Below are 20,354 nucleotides of genomic sequence, written 5' to 3'. Positions count from 1 at the left end.
TCAACATGTCTGCATATTTAAATGCACACACACAATATGAGAAAACAAATAGCAAACAATTAAATGCACTGAGTTGCCGCCATGTGACTGACCGATTAGATTTGTGTTGACCAGGTGGACAATGAGTGCAGATTAACCATCAGCTGATGTAGCTTGGCTCGTTGGTTCGTGAGCTGAGCTCGACCTGTGTGAACGAACGCTGTGCCCCGTTTTAAAAATAACTTCTAATGAAACAGACAAAAGGCTTGAGAAACTGTCGACTTTTTATTGTAATCCATAAAAACAAACAGCAACAATAAAAACAACAAGGTGGTGACCGTAATAATAATAATATTCAATAAAGTAAAACATCTTAACAGTAGAGAGTAAGAAATCAGTAAGAAATTAAATTAATTTAAGATGCCATCATTCGTAAAACCTTCCTGTGTACCTAAAAGCGGTGGGGCTGCTGCATGTTTCTATTTGAGGAGACCTCCCACGGAGCCAATCTCTGGAGCTGTTGGGAATGTTAAGGTGCCATCCTGGATCAGGTCACCTGACAGACCAGGTGGGAGTTTAAGGAAGAAGAAGAAGAGGTAACAGATCTGACTGACTGAGACGAAAGTGACAGTAACAGTCTCTCAGTGTTGGGGTATTCTGCAGTAGAGACGCACATTAATATGCCCTGTTTAACACATATAAACTGGGAACACACACACACACACACACACACACAAACACTTTCTCTCCATACACACATACAGGCGAGGACATTAAAGTTGAATGACTTCTAAAAAACAAAAAAACAAACAAACATTTCACAATTTCCTAAAAGTGAAAATGAGCACAATAAACTCTTTTGAATTCTTTAATAATCCAAAAGTTACTACAAAGCACCTGTTAACTCCAAACATGCTGCGTTTCCTTCCTTCAGTCTACTCTCTTCTGCTTCATGAACATATAGTTACACGCACACGCACGCACACACACACATGTTTGACCCTGCTGTAAGGACAAGTCATAAAGGAGCTGCCCGCAGTTCAGTGCCCAGGACAGAGGACAGAGACTTGTGTCTAGTCTGCCACAGAAAGAGAAGTGATGCTTCCACTCACACTCGTCCTATAGTTGTAGTTCCAGTCATTTTAAAACAACGTCCGGCAGCACAGCTGAAGCTCTTCTGAGTCTGGGATGGGTTGTAGGTGCAGAGCAAGGAGGACTAACTGGACTGGGCTGTACATGGTGTTTGAAGGGGGTGAACGTCTGCTACATGGCGGTGAGATGAGTGCGTCTGGCCTCGGTCAATGACTTGTGAAATGTGTGTGGTCAGCGCGGCACCTGCATCTGCTGTGAGGTCTGTGACTGGTTCTGAGCGGCGACCTCGGGGCCCCGGCTGGCCAGTCGGCTGAGGATGTTTCTCTCAGACATTTGCAGCCGCACGGCCACGGGGGGTATCCTGGCGATGGTTGCCGGGAGACGAGTGACGTCAGCCTTCATGTCGCTAAGCAGTTCCTCGAGCTGTTTGAGGACTGAGAATACGACACGGCAATGAGCAGAGACAACCTTGATATGAAGGTTAAGGGGCAGTAGCTTTGCTTTCATATTTCAGTGTTAAGTTGCTGATTTCATTCAGATAACTGTACTTATATGGTGAAGCAACAGCAGACAGGGACCTGCCCGAGTTCAAGAATAAACTCCAGTAGTACTTGTATGTATGTATACTGTGAAGATAGATAAGATTCACCACTGACATTTCCTGAATGAGTGTGAAGTCAAATTGAGACTGGAAGGAAATTCTGCGGCAATGTCAATAAATGGGAAGTCAGATCTGGTCAGTCCACCCCAATAAAGTTACACTACATCCATTTCTTTAACATTTTAAAAAAATATATTTTATTTTCTATTAAAGCGATTCAATCCCCCCCCCACCCACCCACCCAGAATATACAACTGTCATCTATTTTAGCATTACCATATCTGTTCAGTTAGAAAAAAGGAGAAGTTAGTGTTGGTTGTTTCTACCCACATTTCATCACAAGAGGTCATTGTGACAACAAGGACACACCCTAATACTGATTTGCAACTAAGTTAGTGCTTAAAAGAAAAATCGTCACTTGACAGAAAATCCATCACCAGCTGCATATTTTCATTATCGGAGTATCAAATGAATACATTTTGAAGCAAATAGTACACAAATAGCTGGTTTAAGCTTCTCAAATTTGAAGATTTGCTGATTTTCTTAATTTTATATCATTGTAGACTAACATTAGACATCTGAAGTCCCAAAAGACCATATGAAAATATAATTTCCCCCCCGACCTTTAAGGTTCTCAACGATGAAATTGCATTATTTTAACATGAAAACAAACAACCCATCATGTTGTACAACTGGTTATCCTTGTGGTACATCCCCCACAGGTGGAGAACTTGGCGGCTGACGTACTTATTTCCTGAAGTGGTAAATAAAAGCTATTCCAGTTAAAAGATGGAAGAAACTCTATTTTTAACTCCTCTGCTGTGTGTAATATTTGGCGTTGGTGACGTTACTGGTCTGGAAATTGTATATATTTGTATGTTCCCTGCCACAGATTCTATCACAGGAATAGAAAACAAGCGTAGCTTTTCTTATTCACAGTTTCTTAGTGTAAAGGAAACTGTTGCCTAATGTGGGAACACACACACACGAGATACATGCAAACGTCTCTGCAGACCCACAAAGAGAAGTGGGTGGTAGGTCACTTTCAATCACAGACGCTCACAGATAAAGCACACCTGCTAAACCTCAACAACATTTAGTGCAGACTGACTGGTCCAAAGATCACATACTAATTTTATTATTTCTTTTCAGTGTAAAATAATCGACAACCGTCTCTTTGTTCCTTCCATCTTCCAAATGTTTTACCTTTATGCAGCACTGCATTGGCAGGCTTGTTTCCAGACATGGACTCCTTGCTGAGGTGCTGGTGGGACTCAGCGAGACACTCCACTTCACTGAAGCGAGTGTTGAGGGCCATGGAAGGGTGGGCCGGGTCCTCTGTCATGTTCAGGTAGGCCGCCCTGCGCAGCTGCTCCTCTATCACCAGTGCCTGCTCCAGTAACTGTACAGGAAACGCAGGCCGAGCAGAAATGCCAAGTGAGATAAAACGCACATACACACACACAGACACATGGTTATACACATGGCCATCTTTGTGAGGACACTCATTGCCATAATGCATTCCCCAGTCCCTTACCCTAACCCTAACTAAAACCTAATTGTAACCTTTAACCTAAAACCTTCAAAACAGCCAAAAAAGTGAGGACCGGCCAAAATGTCCTCAATCTGATGGTATGAAATAAAACTTAAACTGGTTCTCAGAAAGATAGCTGTACAAGTACACACACAGACACAGAGGAGTCAGGTTTACTGAGCACTCATCTCACCTTGAACCTGCGGGCCAGAAACTTGTTCTTGATCTCCAGGAAGTTCCCTCTGCTCATCTCCCCTTTGAAGGGCTCATTGAGGATGGCAAACCTCACATCGTTCTGCACATCCTGCCATCGAGCGTAGCCGTGTCTTAGAGGCAGCAAAGTCAAGAGTGACAACATTCATGTCTCTGGGTGGACATTATTATTTAGTGAGGGACTTCTAAGTCGCTATTATTTCACCATCTGTTTTCTCACAGGCAAAGATCAGAGTACAGAATATTCAAGAAGCAGCTTCTCGTACATTGTATATTCTCTAATGTGATGGAAAGAATGAAACTATGTGTATGAAAATATGTGTTCAATAAATTGTCTGAAAGGATACTGTATGATGCCAGCCAACAGCCAGTAGTCATGGCGACGGTGCCAAATCTCAAAGGTCTTCTTGGTGACGGTGGCTGCCCTCTCTTCATTCTGCCACAGAGAGTGTAGCTCTGGAAAGGAGAGCAGAAAGGTCAGAACAGACAGGAAATAAAGAGGGGAAACGAGAAGAAAAAGAAAGCCTGCATGTGTGCGTATGTGTCCACCTGTGAATCCTCCGTCAGCAATGTTGAACATGAACCTCTGCTTGGTGGCTTTCTTCTTCTCCTCGCTGACGTTAACCACCGGCACAGCTGTTCCTCCTTCTTTGGTGTTCTCTCCATTCTGCAGTTTACCAGACTCGTCTGTTTTCACGCCGTCCTTCTCCTCCTTTTGCTCTGAGAAGAAAAAAAAAAGAGAGAGAATCATTTGAGTGCCATGCACATCACAATTGTAAGTCCCAACAAAATTTCAAATGAATAAAGCAATCTCACAGAGACAAGCACATCATTCAATTATGATAAAAGTAACATAGTTCTTGTTTAATGTATGAATAACTGAATATGTGGAGTGATTTTAAAAGGCCAGAAACAGCACATAAGATTTCTCCAACGTACCTCTTTTCTCATCTGTAGCTGAAGTAGTGTCCATCTTCTCATCTTTGACTTCCTCGGCTGAAACAAGAGAGACACAGAAAGTGAAGTAGTGACAAAGGAAGTAGGAGGTTCTGGAAACACCACTGTTGTTAGGACATGGCTGTCTCTTCCAGTATATTGTATTATTATATATTATATATTGTATATATATTTGGCCCTGTAAATGTCCATTATAATGACATTGTTATCATAGTTGTTAACTTTGTATTATATTGTGTTATTGGTGCATCCACGGACAATCCTGCATTTAATGTGCACATTAAACGCTCTACAGTGTATGTGATCATGGCACTTTGATGATTAAAAAGGCCCTACAACCATCATCTGTCTCACCTTTACTATCCTCTGTCTCCATCTTGCCTTCTGAACCTTCACCCTTAACGTCAGCGTCCTTCTGTGATGCAACTGAAGACTTCTCATCTTTCTCTTTGCCCACGTCTTCCCTCTCCTTCTCCATCCTTTCGTCTCCGTTTGTCTCCTTCTCTTTCTGATCCTTGTCTGCAGCAGCGTCTACTTCTTCTTCTTTTTCAAGAGCGGGGGATTTTTCAGACTCGTCTGGGATTTCAATGATCTAAGTGGAAGGCAGTAAGTTTCGTTTTAGTGAAAATCTGCAAATTCAAGCATAATCACAGTATTGACAATTAAAATGTTTGATATGGATTAAAATCTAGATTTACCTCTGGATCATCTGCCTTCTTAACTGCTTTGCTATCCTCGCCCTCTTTCTTCATGTCTTCTTTGTCCTCTGATTTAGACAAATCCTCTGTGGAAATGGAAAAAAACATGTTGGCTACAGATATGTAAACATATTTTTTTGTAGTTCTTGTGATTGCATCCACAAGAGGGCGCCAGTCAGGGTAAATCTCTATTTGGATTTGGAGAAAAAATTTAACAGTTAAAAAAATCATTCAGTGCAAGACACAGAAAAACATACTGCAAATTAGATTAAGACTTAAAGTGAAAAAAATCTATTTTGTTTTACTCTGGGTCAAAATTGAGGTTTAGCCTGAAGTGATGTGGCTGCAGGAAATGATGAAGCAGGAAGTATTTCAACATACAATATATGTCTGGTCAACACAGAAAAAAAGTGAAGATATGGAACTCTGTCTGTGTGTGTGTGTGTGTGTGTGTGTGTGTGTGTGTGTGTGTGTGTGTGTGTGTGTGTAGTGTGTGTGTGTGTGTGTGTGTGTGTGTGTGTGTGTTTACCTGGAACAGGAGTGTTGGGCTGTGTGTCTGCAGGCGTCCCAGACGAAGGAGTCTTTGGGTCTTCACCTGCAGCCAAGGCTGCAGCCCTTTTGTTCTCCTCCAGCTCTGCCATCCAGGGCATCGACCACTGACCATTCACATGTTCAAACTCCTGCACCTGTTGATTGAAATGTCATGTCAGTTCATTTCTCAATCCAAACATCAAACATGCTAATAATATACTAACACAGGGTGACACATACTCATTCTATTAAAAGCTGTCAAACCGTACCTTCTTCCTTATAAGTGACATTACACCGATGCGAGTAAGCACATGTTGCCTCGACAGGCCCTCACGTGGGACGCCATCTGCAAAAGTCTCAGCTCCATCTGCACCCGGCTCACAAAGATGACGCATGAACAAAGACACATAGGCCCTGCAGATTCATAAGACATCATCAATACATTTTGTACCTTTCTCATAAAATACACAAGCAAAACACAAAGAAAGTCAAACGAAAACATACATTTGTGAAATCTAAATGTCTCGGTTATGTTGGCAATATTTTATTTTCATGTTGGTCAGTACTAAGATAGCGCTGTTGGGACAAGCGGAAAAACATTGAACAGACTCACTTGAATTCTTTCTCAGACTTTCCTCGTAGGTCTCTGACCAGCCACTGGTTGGTAAATGCATCCTGGGGAGGCATCCCATAACGCATCACTGCATTCAGGAAAGCCTTCCTCTGTCTCGCATTGAAGCCCAACACCTGACAGGTGATTCAAGAGGGAAGGACGTTAACAAATTAAATGCTGCATTAAACAGAAAATCATATCTCAAGTTCTAGTTTCCACTCCTATGTCCACTAAGGAAAACAGAACACGTACCTCGATGTTCCCGCCGACTCTGGCCAACAGTGGAGGGAGAGGTTTGTCCCTGTCGTTCCTCAGCCCTTTGCGGTTTGGTCTGCGGGCATTAGCTTTTACAAAAGCAACATGGTGAGGCTATTATTCAGCACTAACCACAAGAAACACACAGTTCACTGAAGCCACGAACAGTCACAAATGAAACTGAATATTGTTGTGTGATCATGTGTGCCCGTATCGCCCTAAAACCTCTCTGAAGATGCTCCACTCGCTCTTCTCTGATCCTGAAGCAGACCTTCCTCACAATCTCTCCTCATTTCTACATTAGAGGCTTCTCTGAGAAGCATAATGCTTTCTGAAAGTGCTGTGGTGGCATAGTTTATTTAATAAGACTGATATGACAGAGCCATAATTAAATGGAACAAAAATACAAACAGTATGGAAACACAAATCTTAACTGCACATTATAAATGTCAAACCAATTCTATGTAACATTTGCATCAACTGATAGAAACTAGAATCTAAACTTGAATACAAGTGAAATGTTTCTTCAGAAAACAATATTTGAAAAAAACAAGCTTAATTAACAATTAACATAGACTCAAACAACAAGTAGGCTGGAGGAGAAACCGGTGATTTTTATTTTCTGTCCCTGCTTCTTTTGCCTTTTCTTTCCCTTCTGTTCCTTTCTGTCTTTTCTTGTCTTTCTACGCTCAACGCAGATGAGGCAGCGACACGGCCTGTTTCGTGAGTAGTTGCTGATGTTGTCAATGAGGATATCGTAGCTGTCGTCTGAACCTGAATAAACATCTGCAGGGGTGGTTGGAAGGTTGTTAGTGAATGACACAACTGGGGCACAGACAGATTCTCTATCATCCGTTATTAGTCTAACCAGGAACGTCGGCCTTTGTGTTGTCGGGATCAGTTTTTCAGCTCAAATCCGTCAAGACAGAGCATATGTGTCTTGTATGTGTAAATATCCCTACCCCTCTCTCAGCATCAAAACAGGAAGATTTACCTTCAGTCCGTTCATCAAAGTCCTCGTCACCCTCCTCTGAAGCCACCGAGTAGTCGGACTGGTTGTCTGACTGATCCTCCTGCCAGTCTAAAAAAAAACACAGACAAAAGCTGAGGACGGAGAATGTAAAAAAGAGTGTAGTCTTTACGACCCAGACTGAAACTAAATCTTGGGGGTTTTAACCAGGAGGGGGCGCTGCTGTGTTAAAACCAGACTTAAACAAAAGCGATGTCCAAATGGAGACAATCTTTGCATCAGTTAGAGGTCTACAATGGCCTTGCGATTTTAAATTTATGACAATGTGGCTGTTCCCTGTCAATACATAAACACGTAAATCACATAAATACTTGAGTAAGTGAAAAAGTAAAGATCTATGTGCTGTTGTCTGATGCTGTCTCTGTCTGTGTTTGTCCAGTAGAGTCTGCTACTGCTTCCTGTTCTCAATGTTTGGGCTTTAAGCCTAAACAATCTTAGTCTGGCTCTCCTCAAAATGCAGGATCAGCAATTTTTAACTTTCTAACAGGGATCTGGATTCTAATAAGTGCTTTTACGCACGCTTGGTCTAAGACGAGAAAATCTACATAACACACGTCACCAAACCACAAGACACTAAACAAAAATAACATTTCATGCACTCATTTTCTCTCATCTCTCTCCGGTGCCACGTTACACCAACACAGTCCACCCACAGCACCACATTCCATTCAAAACAAGAAGAGGTTGCATTATATGTTGTTCTGTACCCTGTCTAATACCTCGGTCCTCCTGGGAGCCGTCATTGTAGTTGACCGGCTTTCTAGTTCGTTTGCCTTTGCCCAAATTGCGGGCGAGATCCTCTTGCTGCTGCTCGTAGTGATGCCGAAGCAGCTTCTCCCAGTAGTCGGGATCAACACTCTCCTCCTGCTTGATCACCTCTCTTTCCACCTCCTCCTCCTCGAACAAAGCATTTATTCATTTATTTGAAGAACATGAATAATGTACATAATCCCTGAGATATGAGCAGTTAAAACATTTTTAAAGCTTGATTCAGAGAAAGTAAATATACAGGCTTTTTGTATAGTAGTATGATTTTACAGACATTTGTAAAAACATTTAGAGGTAAGATATACTACTTCAATGCCCAGTTAAAAATTGCTACACACACAGACTGTACCTCATCGTCTTCATCTTTGACCACATACTGGGCCACTTTGAACGAACTGAGGTATTCATTCATGCTCTGGAGCTCAGTGTCATCTGTGGCATCCTGGTTCCTGTCTAGTAACCGGTCAATTGCATGGTCGTCGTAGTGGATCACACTGCTGTCATCCTCCTTGTTGTCTCCTGAGAGAAGGGTGATTTGAAAAAGAATGAAAGGAGGACAACCTTAAATTTACTCCCTGAAGCATCTGTCATCAGATGTCAAACATGGTACCCCACGTTGTTCAAAGAAAAAGATAAAATAAAATTATCCTCCTCCTTTTTAGACTTTTTTCCAATCCATTATCTTCCAAACACAAGGACATTAATATGGTCTAATTACTTTGATAGATAAAGAAAGAATCAAGGTTGACTCACCCTCTCCGATTTCATCCTTGAACAGTTCTTCGGTTCCAAACTTGAGGATGTCGTCAAGCTCCTGCTTGGACATGGACCCGGTCTTAGAGCCGAGGCCGGGGCGCACAACCAGGTGAGTGAGCATCATCTTCTTCTTTGCCACCTAGTGGACAGAAATGGAAAGAGGAAAAGCAAGCGCTGAGCGGGTGATCACATAATCCTGACAAAGTAAATAAATGTTTAAGAATTAGTGTTTCCTTTCACAAACCTGAGTGATCCTCTCCTCCACAGAAGCTTTGGTAACAAAGCGATAAATCATCACTTTCCTGTTCTGACCGATGCGATGAGCTCTGCTGAACGCCTACAAAACATTCACAAAACATACAAAGTAATCACCCAAATGAAAGTACATAAGGACAGAGATTAAACGGAGGGCTAAACCTGTGGTTTGCATACCTGGATATCATTGTGGGGGTTCCAGTCTGAGTCATAGATAATCACAGTATCAGCAGAGGCAAGATTAATGCCCAAACCACCGGCTCTGGTAGAAAGCAGGAAAGCAAACTGCTGAGCACCAGGAGCTGTTTGAATGAAGAGCAGAATTCAAATTAGAAAAACAGACAGCATCCGAGATGCCCAGAGAAGCAACGTCAGACCCACTAAATAACTGTGTGTGTACACGTCTCACCATTAAAGCGATCAATGGCCTCTTGTCTCAAGTTGCCAGTAACTCCTCCATCAATTCTCTCATATTTATATCCCTCGTTCTCCAGGAAGTCCTCAAGTAGATCGAGCATTTTGGTCATCTGGGAGAAAACCAGAACCCTGTGGCCTCCTTCTTTCAGCTTTCTCATCATCTTCTGGAGCAGCATCAGCTTCCCTGAAGCCTTGGTCAGGGACATGCCTTCATACATCCCATTTGGAAGTTTTGGTGCCTCCTAGAATTAGAAAAGAAATCGGAATGAGCTAAGTGTCAACATAATAGTGCCCTATAACAGGTGAGTTTATTAAAAAACTTACAGTGGCAGCTGCTGGGAAGAGGTAGGGGTGATTGCAGCACTTTTTGAGGTCCATCACAACATTGAGCAGAGAGACTTGGTTTCCACCTCCCCGTGTGTTCAGGGCCTCAAAGTTACGTGTTAGAATAAACTTGTAGTATTTCCTGGGTTACAAAAAAAATTAAATACAATAAGAAAATGGACCATAGAGGAGCATAACATGTAAGAACTTAACATCAAATTAGCCACCCACTCTGTTTTAATTTTCTCATCACTTACTTCTGCATGGGACTCAGCTCCACGCGAACAATGAGCTCAGTCTTTGAAGGCATGTGCTTAAAGACATCAGCTTTCAGCCGCCTGAGCATGTGTGGTCCCAGCATGTCATGGAGCTTCTTGATCTGGTCCTCTTTGGCGATGTCCGCAAACTCCTCCAGAAACCCTTCCAGGTTGCTGTAGATTAAAAAATAAACGTATGAATATACCGTCACTGTGGATGTCTCCTCTGTAGCTCCGTGCATGCCAGGTACAGCATGGAGATACTTACTTGAATCTCACTGGGGTCAAAAAGTTGAGCAAGTGGAAGAGCTCCTCCAGGTTGTTCTGAAGAGGGGTGCCGGTCAGCAGCAGCTTGTGTTGCAGCGGGTAGTTGTTTAACACTCGGAAGAACTGGAGAAAGGCACAATAAGATGTAATAAATCTTGGTCAGCACAAAGCAGATGAAAGGGTTATGGGTCACCCATAAATTATTTTATAAGAATATTGTAACATCCACTAGAGAAATAGACACATAACAGCCAAACAGGCTGTTAAATGTGACACAAAGTTCACCTGTGCTTTGCACTATTTAGTCAATGAATGGAGTGACCAGCAATGTGTAGTTCTACAGAAATAATTAAAGCCAGACATTATCGTCAAAAGAAAATCTCTGAGCTCTTCTCAACCCCTTTTATCCCGCCATGAAAGTAGCCACAAGAAAATATTACAGGTTAAACTAATAATAAACAACTACTTTGGCTCATTTTAGCAGTCATTTCAAACATAAGAAAGAGCAGTCTACTTAATAGTCTGTGTTATTACCTTGGACTGGTTGTTCTTCAGTCTATGTGCCTCGTCAACAACCAGACAGGCCCATTCAATGGAGCCCAGCACAGCCTGGTCGATGGTGATTAACTCATAGGACGTCAGAAGAACGTGGAACTTAACCGTGGAGTCTTTCTGTGATGAGACAAGAAAGAGGCAAAGAAGTAGAAACAAAAGAAGCACTATACACTTTATTAGATCCCATTTGTTTTGATCCCTCTCACCTTCATCTTGGAGGCCTTCTTTCCTCCTCTAATGGCATTTCCCTCAAAGGAGAACTCGTTCTCTCTGATAACAGCCCTGCTGTCTTTGTCCCCTACGTAGGTCACCACGTACATGTCCGGGGCCCACATTTCAAACTCTCTCTCCCAGTTAATGATGGTTGACAGAGGAGCGCTGACCAGGAAGGGACCTTTGGAGTGACCCTGAAGACAAAGTTGGAACAATATTAACAGGTGAAGATGTTACAAATTGACGTGGAGCAGAATGTGTGAATAAACGACTGTATTTGTCCTGCCCTGCCTTTAGGATAGAGTTCCTTACTTAGATCTCATCCCCTTTAATGGGCTGAGTTACTGTGTGTCACGTGTCTGAAACCCAACACTAACACTGATTATTAATGGAGGGCAGAATGGACTACGCTAAATTCTTATTATAGATATAACAAAATATAGCTTAAGCCACACTAATGACAGACAAGCTACCTCTGTGTCGTGTTTTCAGAAGTACATAAAGCTTCTTACCTCCTTGTACAATGAGTAGAGGAAGACAGCTGTCTGAACAGTCTTGCCCAAACCCATCTCATCTGCCAAGATGGTGTCGGTGGCCTGAGCCCAAGAAAATCTCAGCCAGTTCAAGCCTTCCAGCTGGTAGGGATGTAGGGTTCCTCCCGTACTGTCCAGGTAGTCAGGCTGCCGATCAAACTTGATGGTGGGCTGCAAGGAAGAAACCGGCAAAAAAAACACATTGGTTTCAGTCAGCAAGCTTTCATAGCATCATCAATAATCAATTAATGTACTGCAATTAGATTTAAACGATACTTACATCTACCACTGGATTAGCAGGTGGTCGCTCTGCCTTCTTGACTTTGACTGCCTTCTTTAGCTTCTTGCCGGGTCGGCCCTCCTCACCCATCATCAGCTCTCTTATAGAAGAAATAACAAAATAAAAGCACATTTGAAGACTCTTTCAATAACTTGAAGAAACAACTGTCAAATAACCATCTAATATATTATAAACCACTGCACACCTGTGATTCCAGTATGTTTGTTTGTAGGTATCAAACTCAGGAATGTCCATGTCTTCACTCTCCCAGGTTGACTGGTCATATGGCAGATCTCTCCATTTGATCAGATAATGTACGTTGTTCTTTTTATCAACACTAACAGAAAAGAAAACATACAGTAAAGAATACGATGGTGAAATTTTAATTCTTTTATAAGTGATGCATGAATCGTTTTGACACTTTCTTATATCCTATTTTGATTAATTAGAGTAAAACATAAGCGTAACTACAACAACGTGAATGGACAACATAGAATATATATTATCTGCATCTCAACAGCAAAAAAAGAAAAAATACTAATTCAGTTCGATTGTTCCCATGTGTCCCTACCTGTGGTTAAGAATGCGATGGATCATCAGCCACTCCATCTTAACTCCGTAGCGGTAAAACTCCTCCTCCATGTGGACAAAGAGAGGATCCTTGTTCTTCCTCTTGGTGCTCTTGACCTCATCACCCTCACCCCCGAAGTCGACAGGCGGCGGTTCGTCCATGTCCGTCTTCCTCTGGTAGTTGCGGAACATCACCTGGCAGTTGAGCTCCAGCTGGAGATATGCAACAGTGGAGTATTAGAAAAAAAAAAAGCAATAGAAACAAAAACATGCCCCACACTTGAAAATAAACAAAGCTGAACATTAGATAACTCCCATCTGCAGGTGTGTATACATTTCCAGAGATTTTCAGTGTGGTACCTGCAGCTCCAGCACCCAGGAGCAGTGCCAATAGGACATATTGCACCATTTGACAAAGAACTCCCTCTCTCTGCGTCCCGCCATGGGTGGGGGATCGGGAGCATCAGCAGGCAGGTCAGCAGGCCGAGGTACAGGCGTGGGAGCTGGTGGCTCCCCCCAGCGCCATGTTAATACCTTTTGCACTTTGCCCTTCATTGGTGGACACTGTTGGAAACACCACAAAAGGCTTATCAGTTTATAAAAGTAATGAAATTATGTTTGACTAAGAATAAGACAATTGGTGAATTTGTGCAACACATGAAAACATCACAATGAAAACTATATGGTACATTTAAAATACCACACTCGGAGAAAAGGGCCCTAATCTGCTCCACAACATGGAATATGCCATCCCCATGCATGCACATGTGAGCAAGAGCAGACTCCTATGCACCAGTGCACAGTGTTCACCTTGCAGCGGGGGCAGATCCACTCTCCGTTGGGGATCTCAGGGAGAGGCGGGTTGAGGCAGTGGATGTGGTAGGAGGAGGGGCAGGTGTCACAGCAAAGCAGCTCTCCTCCATCCTTACACACGCGGCAAAACTCAATGTGGTGGTCGTCCTCCTCCTCCATCCCTTCATCCCTCCTGTCGTCATCATCCTCCCCTTCGGCCTCAGACAGATCATCCCTGGCCTCCCACTGGATCCCCTCCTTCTCCTGGTGGCAGAGTTATAGACAGAAAGAAGGGTGGGTGCGGGGGAGAGTAGGGGGGGCAGACAGGCAGAGAAGGTATGCGGAACCGAGGGAAAGGAAAAATGGGAGGGGTGTGGGGGGAGATTCAAGAGCGCCAGGGGTGGGGGTAGGGGTGGGGGTAGGGGGGTGCAGTGCGTGCGTGTGCATGTTTGCGTGTGGAGCAGGAAGGTGGGAGGGAGTGGGAGGGGAGAGACAAGTAGAGGAAATGGAGGATGGGGGGTAGTGGGGAGGGTGAGGTGAGAAATAGGAGAGGAGAGACAGGAACATGAGCAGAATGGTGGTGGGGGGGTGGGCAGCAGAGTAAAAAGAGAAATGGAAAACATAAAAATTGGTTAAAAATCACAGGTAGTAAACTCATTTCCCTAAAGTCTTCTTCCAGCATAACTTTCTAGGAATACACTTTCACACAAAAATATTTATAAGAGGGGTGCAATTTCTGACCCGCTGTTTATATATCAAAAACCATGCGACATAATGTTCTTCTGTGCACATCTCCAAGAGGTTGAGGCACTCACACAGTGTGGACAGCTCCACTTGCCCTCGGGTGCCTTCTCCATGTCAGGGTCCAGACAGACCATGTGATAAGCTCTTGGACAGGTGTCACATAAAATGATCTCTCCTCCCTGCTGGCACACCTCACAGTAGTCCTGGTGGTCTGTCTCATAGCCGTCACCATCTTCTGTCTCCACTGAGAGTGAATATTTAAAGAAAAGTAAATGGAAAAAAAAAAAAAAAAAAAAAAAAAAGGTGCAGGAAAGAACAGCCTTCAGTTTAACCTTGAATGTGATGTTGTAACTCAAAGCAAAATATTGTTCCTTGAGCAGGGAAATACAATCAACAAAGTAGAGTTCTCATTGTATTGATGCGTCCACACAAACCTTTCTTCTTTTTCTTTGCACTCTTAGGCTTCTTCTTAGGACGGCTGCTGCGGATGGAGCCATCTGACACTGAGAAGCTGCCGTCATCAAAGTCACTGTCAACATCAGGTTCATCTTCATCACTCTAATCAAATAACAGTGACAAAGAAAAGGATTAGACAGTTGTTACATACTGTCAATAGTCTGATAATGAGATACATTAAAAATTGGTTCACTGAGTGACGAGGCATAATATCTTACTGAGGAGCGCTTCCTCTTGCTATTGAGACCTCCTAGTTTGATCTTGAGTGGAGCCACCTTCTTGGGTTTCGGTTTCGGAGGAGGCTTAGACGATGACTTCGATTTCTTACGAGCATTGGGACCTAAGAGATAAAAAAGAACAGCATGTTCACCAACCGGCCTTCTGGCAGATTATTACCATGGTCCACCTTTATCCTACTTTACCTTTTCCTTCTTTAGTCTTGGCCTTGCGGAGTGGGGGTGCTGGGGCTGCTGGAGGTGCAGGTGTTGGCGCGGCAGCAGGAGTCGCGACAGGTGCGGGCAAAGAAGTAGCACCAGTCTCTGGCCCTCCATCTGTCCCTGCAACCACCATGTTCTCCACAGCTGCAGCCACGTTGGCAGCTGCCAAGGCAGCGTTAGCTGTGGCACAACCCTTCAAAGGGACACAAAGTGAGAGCTCGTAAAGTGTAAAAGTGAAATCAACAACAACAAAATCTTCATTTTAAGTCAGATTTGCACCCATATTAAAACTTGCGATACCTTCAGTGGGTTGTTTGTGCTGAATTCTCGCCACTTTGCCATCATTAAGGTCATCATCTTGGACACAGCAATTTTGGGGTTCTTAGCTGCAATTAATGGCCTGAAGACACATTGGAAAAGGATTACAGTGATTTTGTGTAGTGTAACATGTAAGTATATCATTAGTAAAAAGTAAGAGACAGATAATAAAGTTACCACCTAACACAAAGGGTTTTTTCACCTGACAAACTGACTGAAGGCCTTGTAGTTGGTGAGGGAGCTGTAGTCTTCCTGAGTAAAAACATGATCAATGTCTTTCATGCCCCAGGCCTCCAGCAGCTGGGTGGAGCTTTTGGGCTGTGTTTGAAAACAGCAACCAGATGATTAGTTTCACATTTTAGCCACACACTGTAAATGAGGCCTCAGCGAATCTTTACCTGGCAATCATCATCGTCGTCGTCATCGTCTTCTGGTTCTGGATCTTTACGTTTGCTCTTGGAGCTGGACGAGCCTCCCTTCTCCACTGCGGCGCCTCCTTTCTTCTTCTCTTTGGCAGAGCTGGAGCGTTTCTTCTTTTTCCTTCCAGGGGCATAATCGCTTCCTTCACTCTCTGACCGCAGAGCTCCCTCATCTGCATCCCTCTCACCTGCTTCCACTCCGATCAGGTGCTCTGGGGAGCTCACTGGCAACTCCTGAAAAATGAAAGATCACTTTGTCACAATAACATGACAACAATTGTCCTTACGTGCTTTTATTACATCACAGGAATCAGCAATCAAAAATGACTTTTTGCACTTTGTTTCTTGTGAAACAGATAGAAGTACAGTCTGCACTGTCATCTGTGGCGCTGCATTGGTCAATGCATGACTCATCACTAATGTCTGATGAAGCTGAAACAGCTTTTCTGTTTTAGAACACTGTAAACTGATTATTTTCGTATTTTGGACTGTTAGTTCGATGAAACAAGCACTTTGAATGCATTGGCTTGGATACGTTTTATATAAATAACAAAGAATTACATTAACGCTGCTACACATTAAGTCAAAACCTATGTCTGAGTTTTACATTAAGGTGCTTTGTTAATGCACAATCCATGTACCTGCACAGTTCCATTTCTATTTAAACCCACACTTTTATATGTTATTTTATTGTAATGTTCTGATTTCTTATGGAGACTTAAGAGTAGGTTTGTTGCATCAACCACATAAAAAAATGGCATGTACGTGTGGGAATACGTGCTAAAGAACGCCATCAGAAAAGTGATAATTCAGCTGTGTCATGATTGTGGAGGATGTAGTTTGTGATCCTGTTAAACTGGACTGAATTAAACACTAAAGTGTTTCTACTATTTAGCTCAGCCCAGTGACTAAAATGGGGGTTTGTCAAATTAATAGAAACATGTGTAGGTGCAATACACTATAATTACTAGAAAACCTCAGTCTCAAAAATGAAAACACAACTGAATTAAAAGCTTTCACGATTATTTTAAACAAACGGTAAATGCTATAAGCTTCATGAAGTATTGACTTAGTGCAGGGCTAGCATAGATTCATTTTTCTATTCAAGTGTCAAGTGATCATGTGGATCCATTATATGCATCTTTCCCTTTCCGTAGCTGCTGCTCGACCAGCCCATCTGCTGTGTTTTAAGGTTGGTGTTTAGAAAGTCAGAACTGATGAAAAAATGAAATAAAATTAAAAAAAATAAACTTCACAAAAAAAAGGTCACAACCATGACAATTTAATCCGGATGTGTGAAAACTTGGACCGGACAGCAAACTCACCTCCCGGATAGGTCTCTGCCTCTTGCTGCTCCTGCTCTCTCGGCTGCTCTTCTTGGCTTTCTTCTTCTTCTTCGCCTTGGGTACCTCGTCTACGTCAGACACAGCATCCTCCGGCTCGTCCTCGTCTACCGGCGACATGCTTTCATTATTAGAGGGAAATACAGCCGCACACACACCACGGTCGGAAAAGCAGCCGCTTGCAGGCCGGAGGGGGAAAACAGGAGACCGCGCACTGGCACGGCTGGTAAAATGTCCGTGCGCGCACACAAATACACACACGCACGCACGTGCACATGCACGGCATGAATGCCACAACAGCACCGGTTGAAACTTGTCAGGTTTTTTCGGTCTTTGAAACTTTGACAGCTCACGCCCACCCTCGTGACACGAGCGCCAAAGGTTCGCGGAATGGTACGGGTTAAACAGGGGGGAGAGGGGACACACTTGCTCACCAAGTTAGCTAACTAATCTATCATGGCGAGTGACGGACTGACGGCCCGAGCCGACTACTCCTGGCTAGCTCGGGCTAACGTTAGCATCGCGTTGAAGGCGAGCTCAAGTTACGGAGAGATGGACCTTCTGCACGGGAGGAGAAAAAGGGGGCAGCTTACCGTGGATAAGTGAGTGCTCCTCCGCCGCTACAAAGTCTTCCCTGTCATCCTCGCTGCACGACATTTTCCCCTTTTAATTTTATTTCTTGACGGTCGTATTAATCCCTCCTAAAAGCTTCCTTGCTCCTCGGTCGGCGAGGGAGGAGGGAAAATGACGTGGGACCCGGTGGAGAATGGACCGGGGGTGTCCAGGAAGGGAGGGGGGTGGTGGGTGCTGTGGAAAAATAAATAAATAAATAATAATAAATGGCACTGGTTGGGTGGCTAACCCTCGCGCTCATCTCTTATTATTTACTCTACATCTAATTAACTACCTGCCTGCTCAAACAAGTTGGAGAACTAGATTATCTACGCTTTGGTATTATCCGTTGTTGATTTGCAGGTATGATTCCGCGCAGGAGTGACAGTGAACTTAAGTGTGACATCAGTCGCTGTTTCAGACACAGGCGTTAAATTCACACTGGAGAGTTAACACCTCACCTTCGAGAAAACTTTAAGCATTGCAAACCTCACATTCACACATTAGAAACTTACTGTAGTGTGCGTGTAGTCCCGGTTCGATGTGTGCTCTTCCCTTCCCTCTCTGTCTCTCGGTTCAAAAAAATATTACAAATCAAGCTGTTTGTGCGCCAGCTGTTGTCATTTAGTGTTCACTCAATAAGCCCAGATAAACCTGTGATTGTTTTTGTTTTTTAAATGAGCCGTCAATGGGCCAAAACACGTTGCTCCGTGCCCCTCTTCTCTCTCCCCCAGCCTTACAGGCAGCGCTTAGCTAACATCCTCACAAACACACAAAGGGGGCAGACATCCCATAATAATCCCCCCTCCCACACTCACTCAGGACTCTGCATAGTTACCTCGCAACGGACAGACCATAATACTCAGCCTGCCCCCACCCCCTCCACCACGCGCGCGCACGCACGTACACTACCACTACTAGACATGCATGCACCAGACTCATTGCATGCACACTCCTTCCCCTTTCCACTAGTAGTCCCAGCCCCCTTAGCAACCCCGTTGTCATGGTGACACCCCCTCCCTGCTGTCCATATGACAGACCATAATACTCCAGCAGTGGCAGCATACATCCCATAATATACAACTCCAAAAAAGACAAGAAAGAAAAAATACCTGCTGGTCTCCAGGGGAGCTCAGGCCAACTAGTGACAGCCCATAATACTCGCTGAGCATCCACCTGGTTGCGAGCATGCCAAGAAGTCAAAGAGCCTCCACTCTGGTTCCTGTGTGATCCACACGCAGGTAGACAGCGAGCCAGCAGCGCGGTGTGCAGGTCATAGAGGCCTGCCGAGCCCGGGAACAACGCTGGATGTGTGTCAAAGACTTGGACGCTGCCCTGCGTCCATGAAGTAGGCCGAGGCCTCCTGTCACTGTGGTGTCATCACAACCAGACTGCACCCAGACTCACAACCAGGACTCATCAAATCACCTGCAATGAACTCTTTCAACAAGTGTGCCAGAGCACAGCAGTGATGGAGGGTCTTGTTGGATGTTTGTGAGAGGCAGGTCACAACTGAGTAAATTCATTCATAAAAGCACACACAATGTTGCCTTTAAGTTCAACTTATAACGCTGTAAATAAGACTTGGCACACATCGGATTCCTAAAACAGAAGAAAAAAAAAAGATATAAGACAACAAATGGCAGGCTGCACACTTCACTAGGTACACTAGTGAAAATGAATGCTTTCTAACTGGGAGAGTTGTTGATTCAACTGTGTTTTCATGTCGGAGGCTGTGGTTTGTAGTCACACTGAATTATATTGTGCTGCAACAACACATGTTTCTATTATTTTGACAGGCCTATTGTTGTCAGTGGGATCAATCCAGTTTAACAGCACCACAAACTACATCCTCCACAACCATCATAGAGTTTAAATGATCGCTGTTTCAACATCAGCTGTTAAAGTTTGAACAGTAAAATATAGTCATGAAGAGTGATTTAGTGCAGGACTGTTAAAATGCATTGTACATATGTTTTCACCAGTGTGCCTAGTGTTTTGACAATTAAATGTACATGTGCCCCAAACATGCCTGGCTAATGGATTTTATTTATTTATTTATTTTTGCAGGTGAATGACAAGTGAATGAAGAAGTTCTTCCACTTATACATTTTGTGCCATAACAACATGGACACAGGATGTTATTGGTTGCAACTGTCAGAATCACACTAATTACCACATATGCTCACACATACGTGCCAACATGTACATTATGAAAGTAACAGTCATGAAAGGGATTTTGTGCTGAACTGTTATATTCAAATGCATTAGGTTTCATTATTATACCTACTGTTTTGACAATTGAGTGTAAATTAAAATATCCCGTACAGACCAACAGGAGCTGCACGTTGCTGCTTTAGGCTTCACATTCTCTAAAACGTTTTAAGATGAATAAATACAAAGTGATGACTAAACAATAATTTGTCTCCTGGGGGGTTATTTTGTTGCCAGCAGCCTTTCAAAGTAAAAGCAGTAATTGTGCGACACTTTAAGAGGAGTACAATAATTTTACTTCTGTGAATCCTTTATTAAATG

General features: G+C 43.4%; 1 protein-coding gene across 4 annotated transcripts; it reads right to left on the bottom strand.

The window, feature by feature from the left end:
• Positions 1-251: 251 nt before the first annotated feature.
• chd4b (chromodomain helicase DNA binding protein 4b) lies at positions 252-19,776 on the bottom strand. Of its 4 annotated transcripts, none has more exons than XM_047598511.1 (40): positions 18,335-19,776; positions 17,801-18,014; positions 17,190-17,314; positions 15,844-16,098; positions 15,648-15,763; positions 15,428-15,527; positions 15,113-15,320; positions 14,909-15,030; positions 14,669-14,792; positions 14,306-14,478; positions 13,509-13,754; positions 13,059-13,262; positions 12,700-12,911; positions 12,334-12,465; positions 12,129-12,228; positions 11,828-12,019; positions 11,309-11,509; positions 11,082-11,219; positions 10,549-10,670; positions 10,281-10,454; positions 10,024-10,165; positions 9,692-9,941; positions 9,460-9,584; positions 9,272-9,364; positions 9,025-9,166; positions 8,621-8,790; positions 8,211-8,400; positions 7,468-7,554; positions 6,471-6,562; positions 6,219-6,352; positions 5,875-6,019; positions 5,604-5,760; positions 5,075-5,160; positions 4,731-4,968; positions 4,359-4,415; positions 3,969-4,139; positions 3,767-3,875; positions 3,400-3,532; positions 2,879-3,074; positions 252-1,505 (listed from the first exon to the last, which is right to left on the bottom strand). In XM_047598511.1, exons 2-40 carry the CDS (start codon positions 17,862-17,864, stop codon positions 1,303-1,305), a joined length of 5,928 nt encoding a protein of 1,975 aa, XP_047454467.1. In that variant the 5' UTR covers positions 17,865-18,014; positions 18,335-19,776; the 3' UTR covers positions 252-1,302. The 4 variants fall into 4 exon arrangements, with proteins under 4 accessions (XP_047454467.1, XP_047454469.1, XP_047454468.1 ...); XM_047598513.1 differs by having other exon boundaries at positions 8,223-8,400; XM_047598512.1 differs by having other exon boundaries at positions 8,211-8,397.
• Between the last annotated feature and the right edge of the window lie 578 nt (positions 19,777-20,354).

This window comes from Mugil cephalus, chromosome 11 (genome assembly GCF_022458985.1).
Source record: "Mugil cephalus isolate CIBA_MC_2020 chromosome 11, CIBA_Mcephalus_1.1, whole genome shotgun sequence".
Taxonomy (NCBI): domain Eukaryota; kingdom Metazoa; phylum Chordata; class Actinopteri; order Mugiliformes; family Mugilidae; genus Mugil; species Mugil cephalus.
The sequence above is the reverse complement of the archived record's forward strand: the minus strand, read 5'-3'. Positions and strand labels throughout refer to the sequence as shown.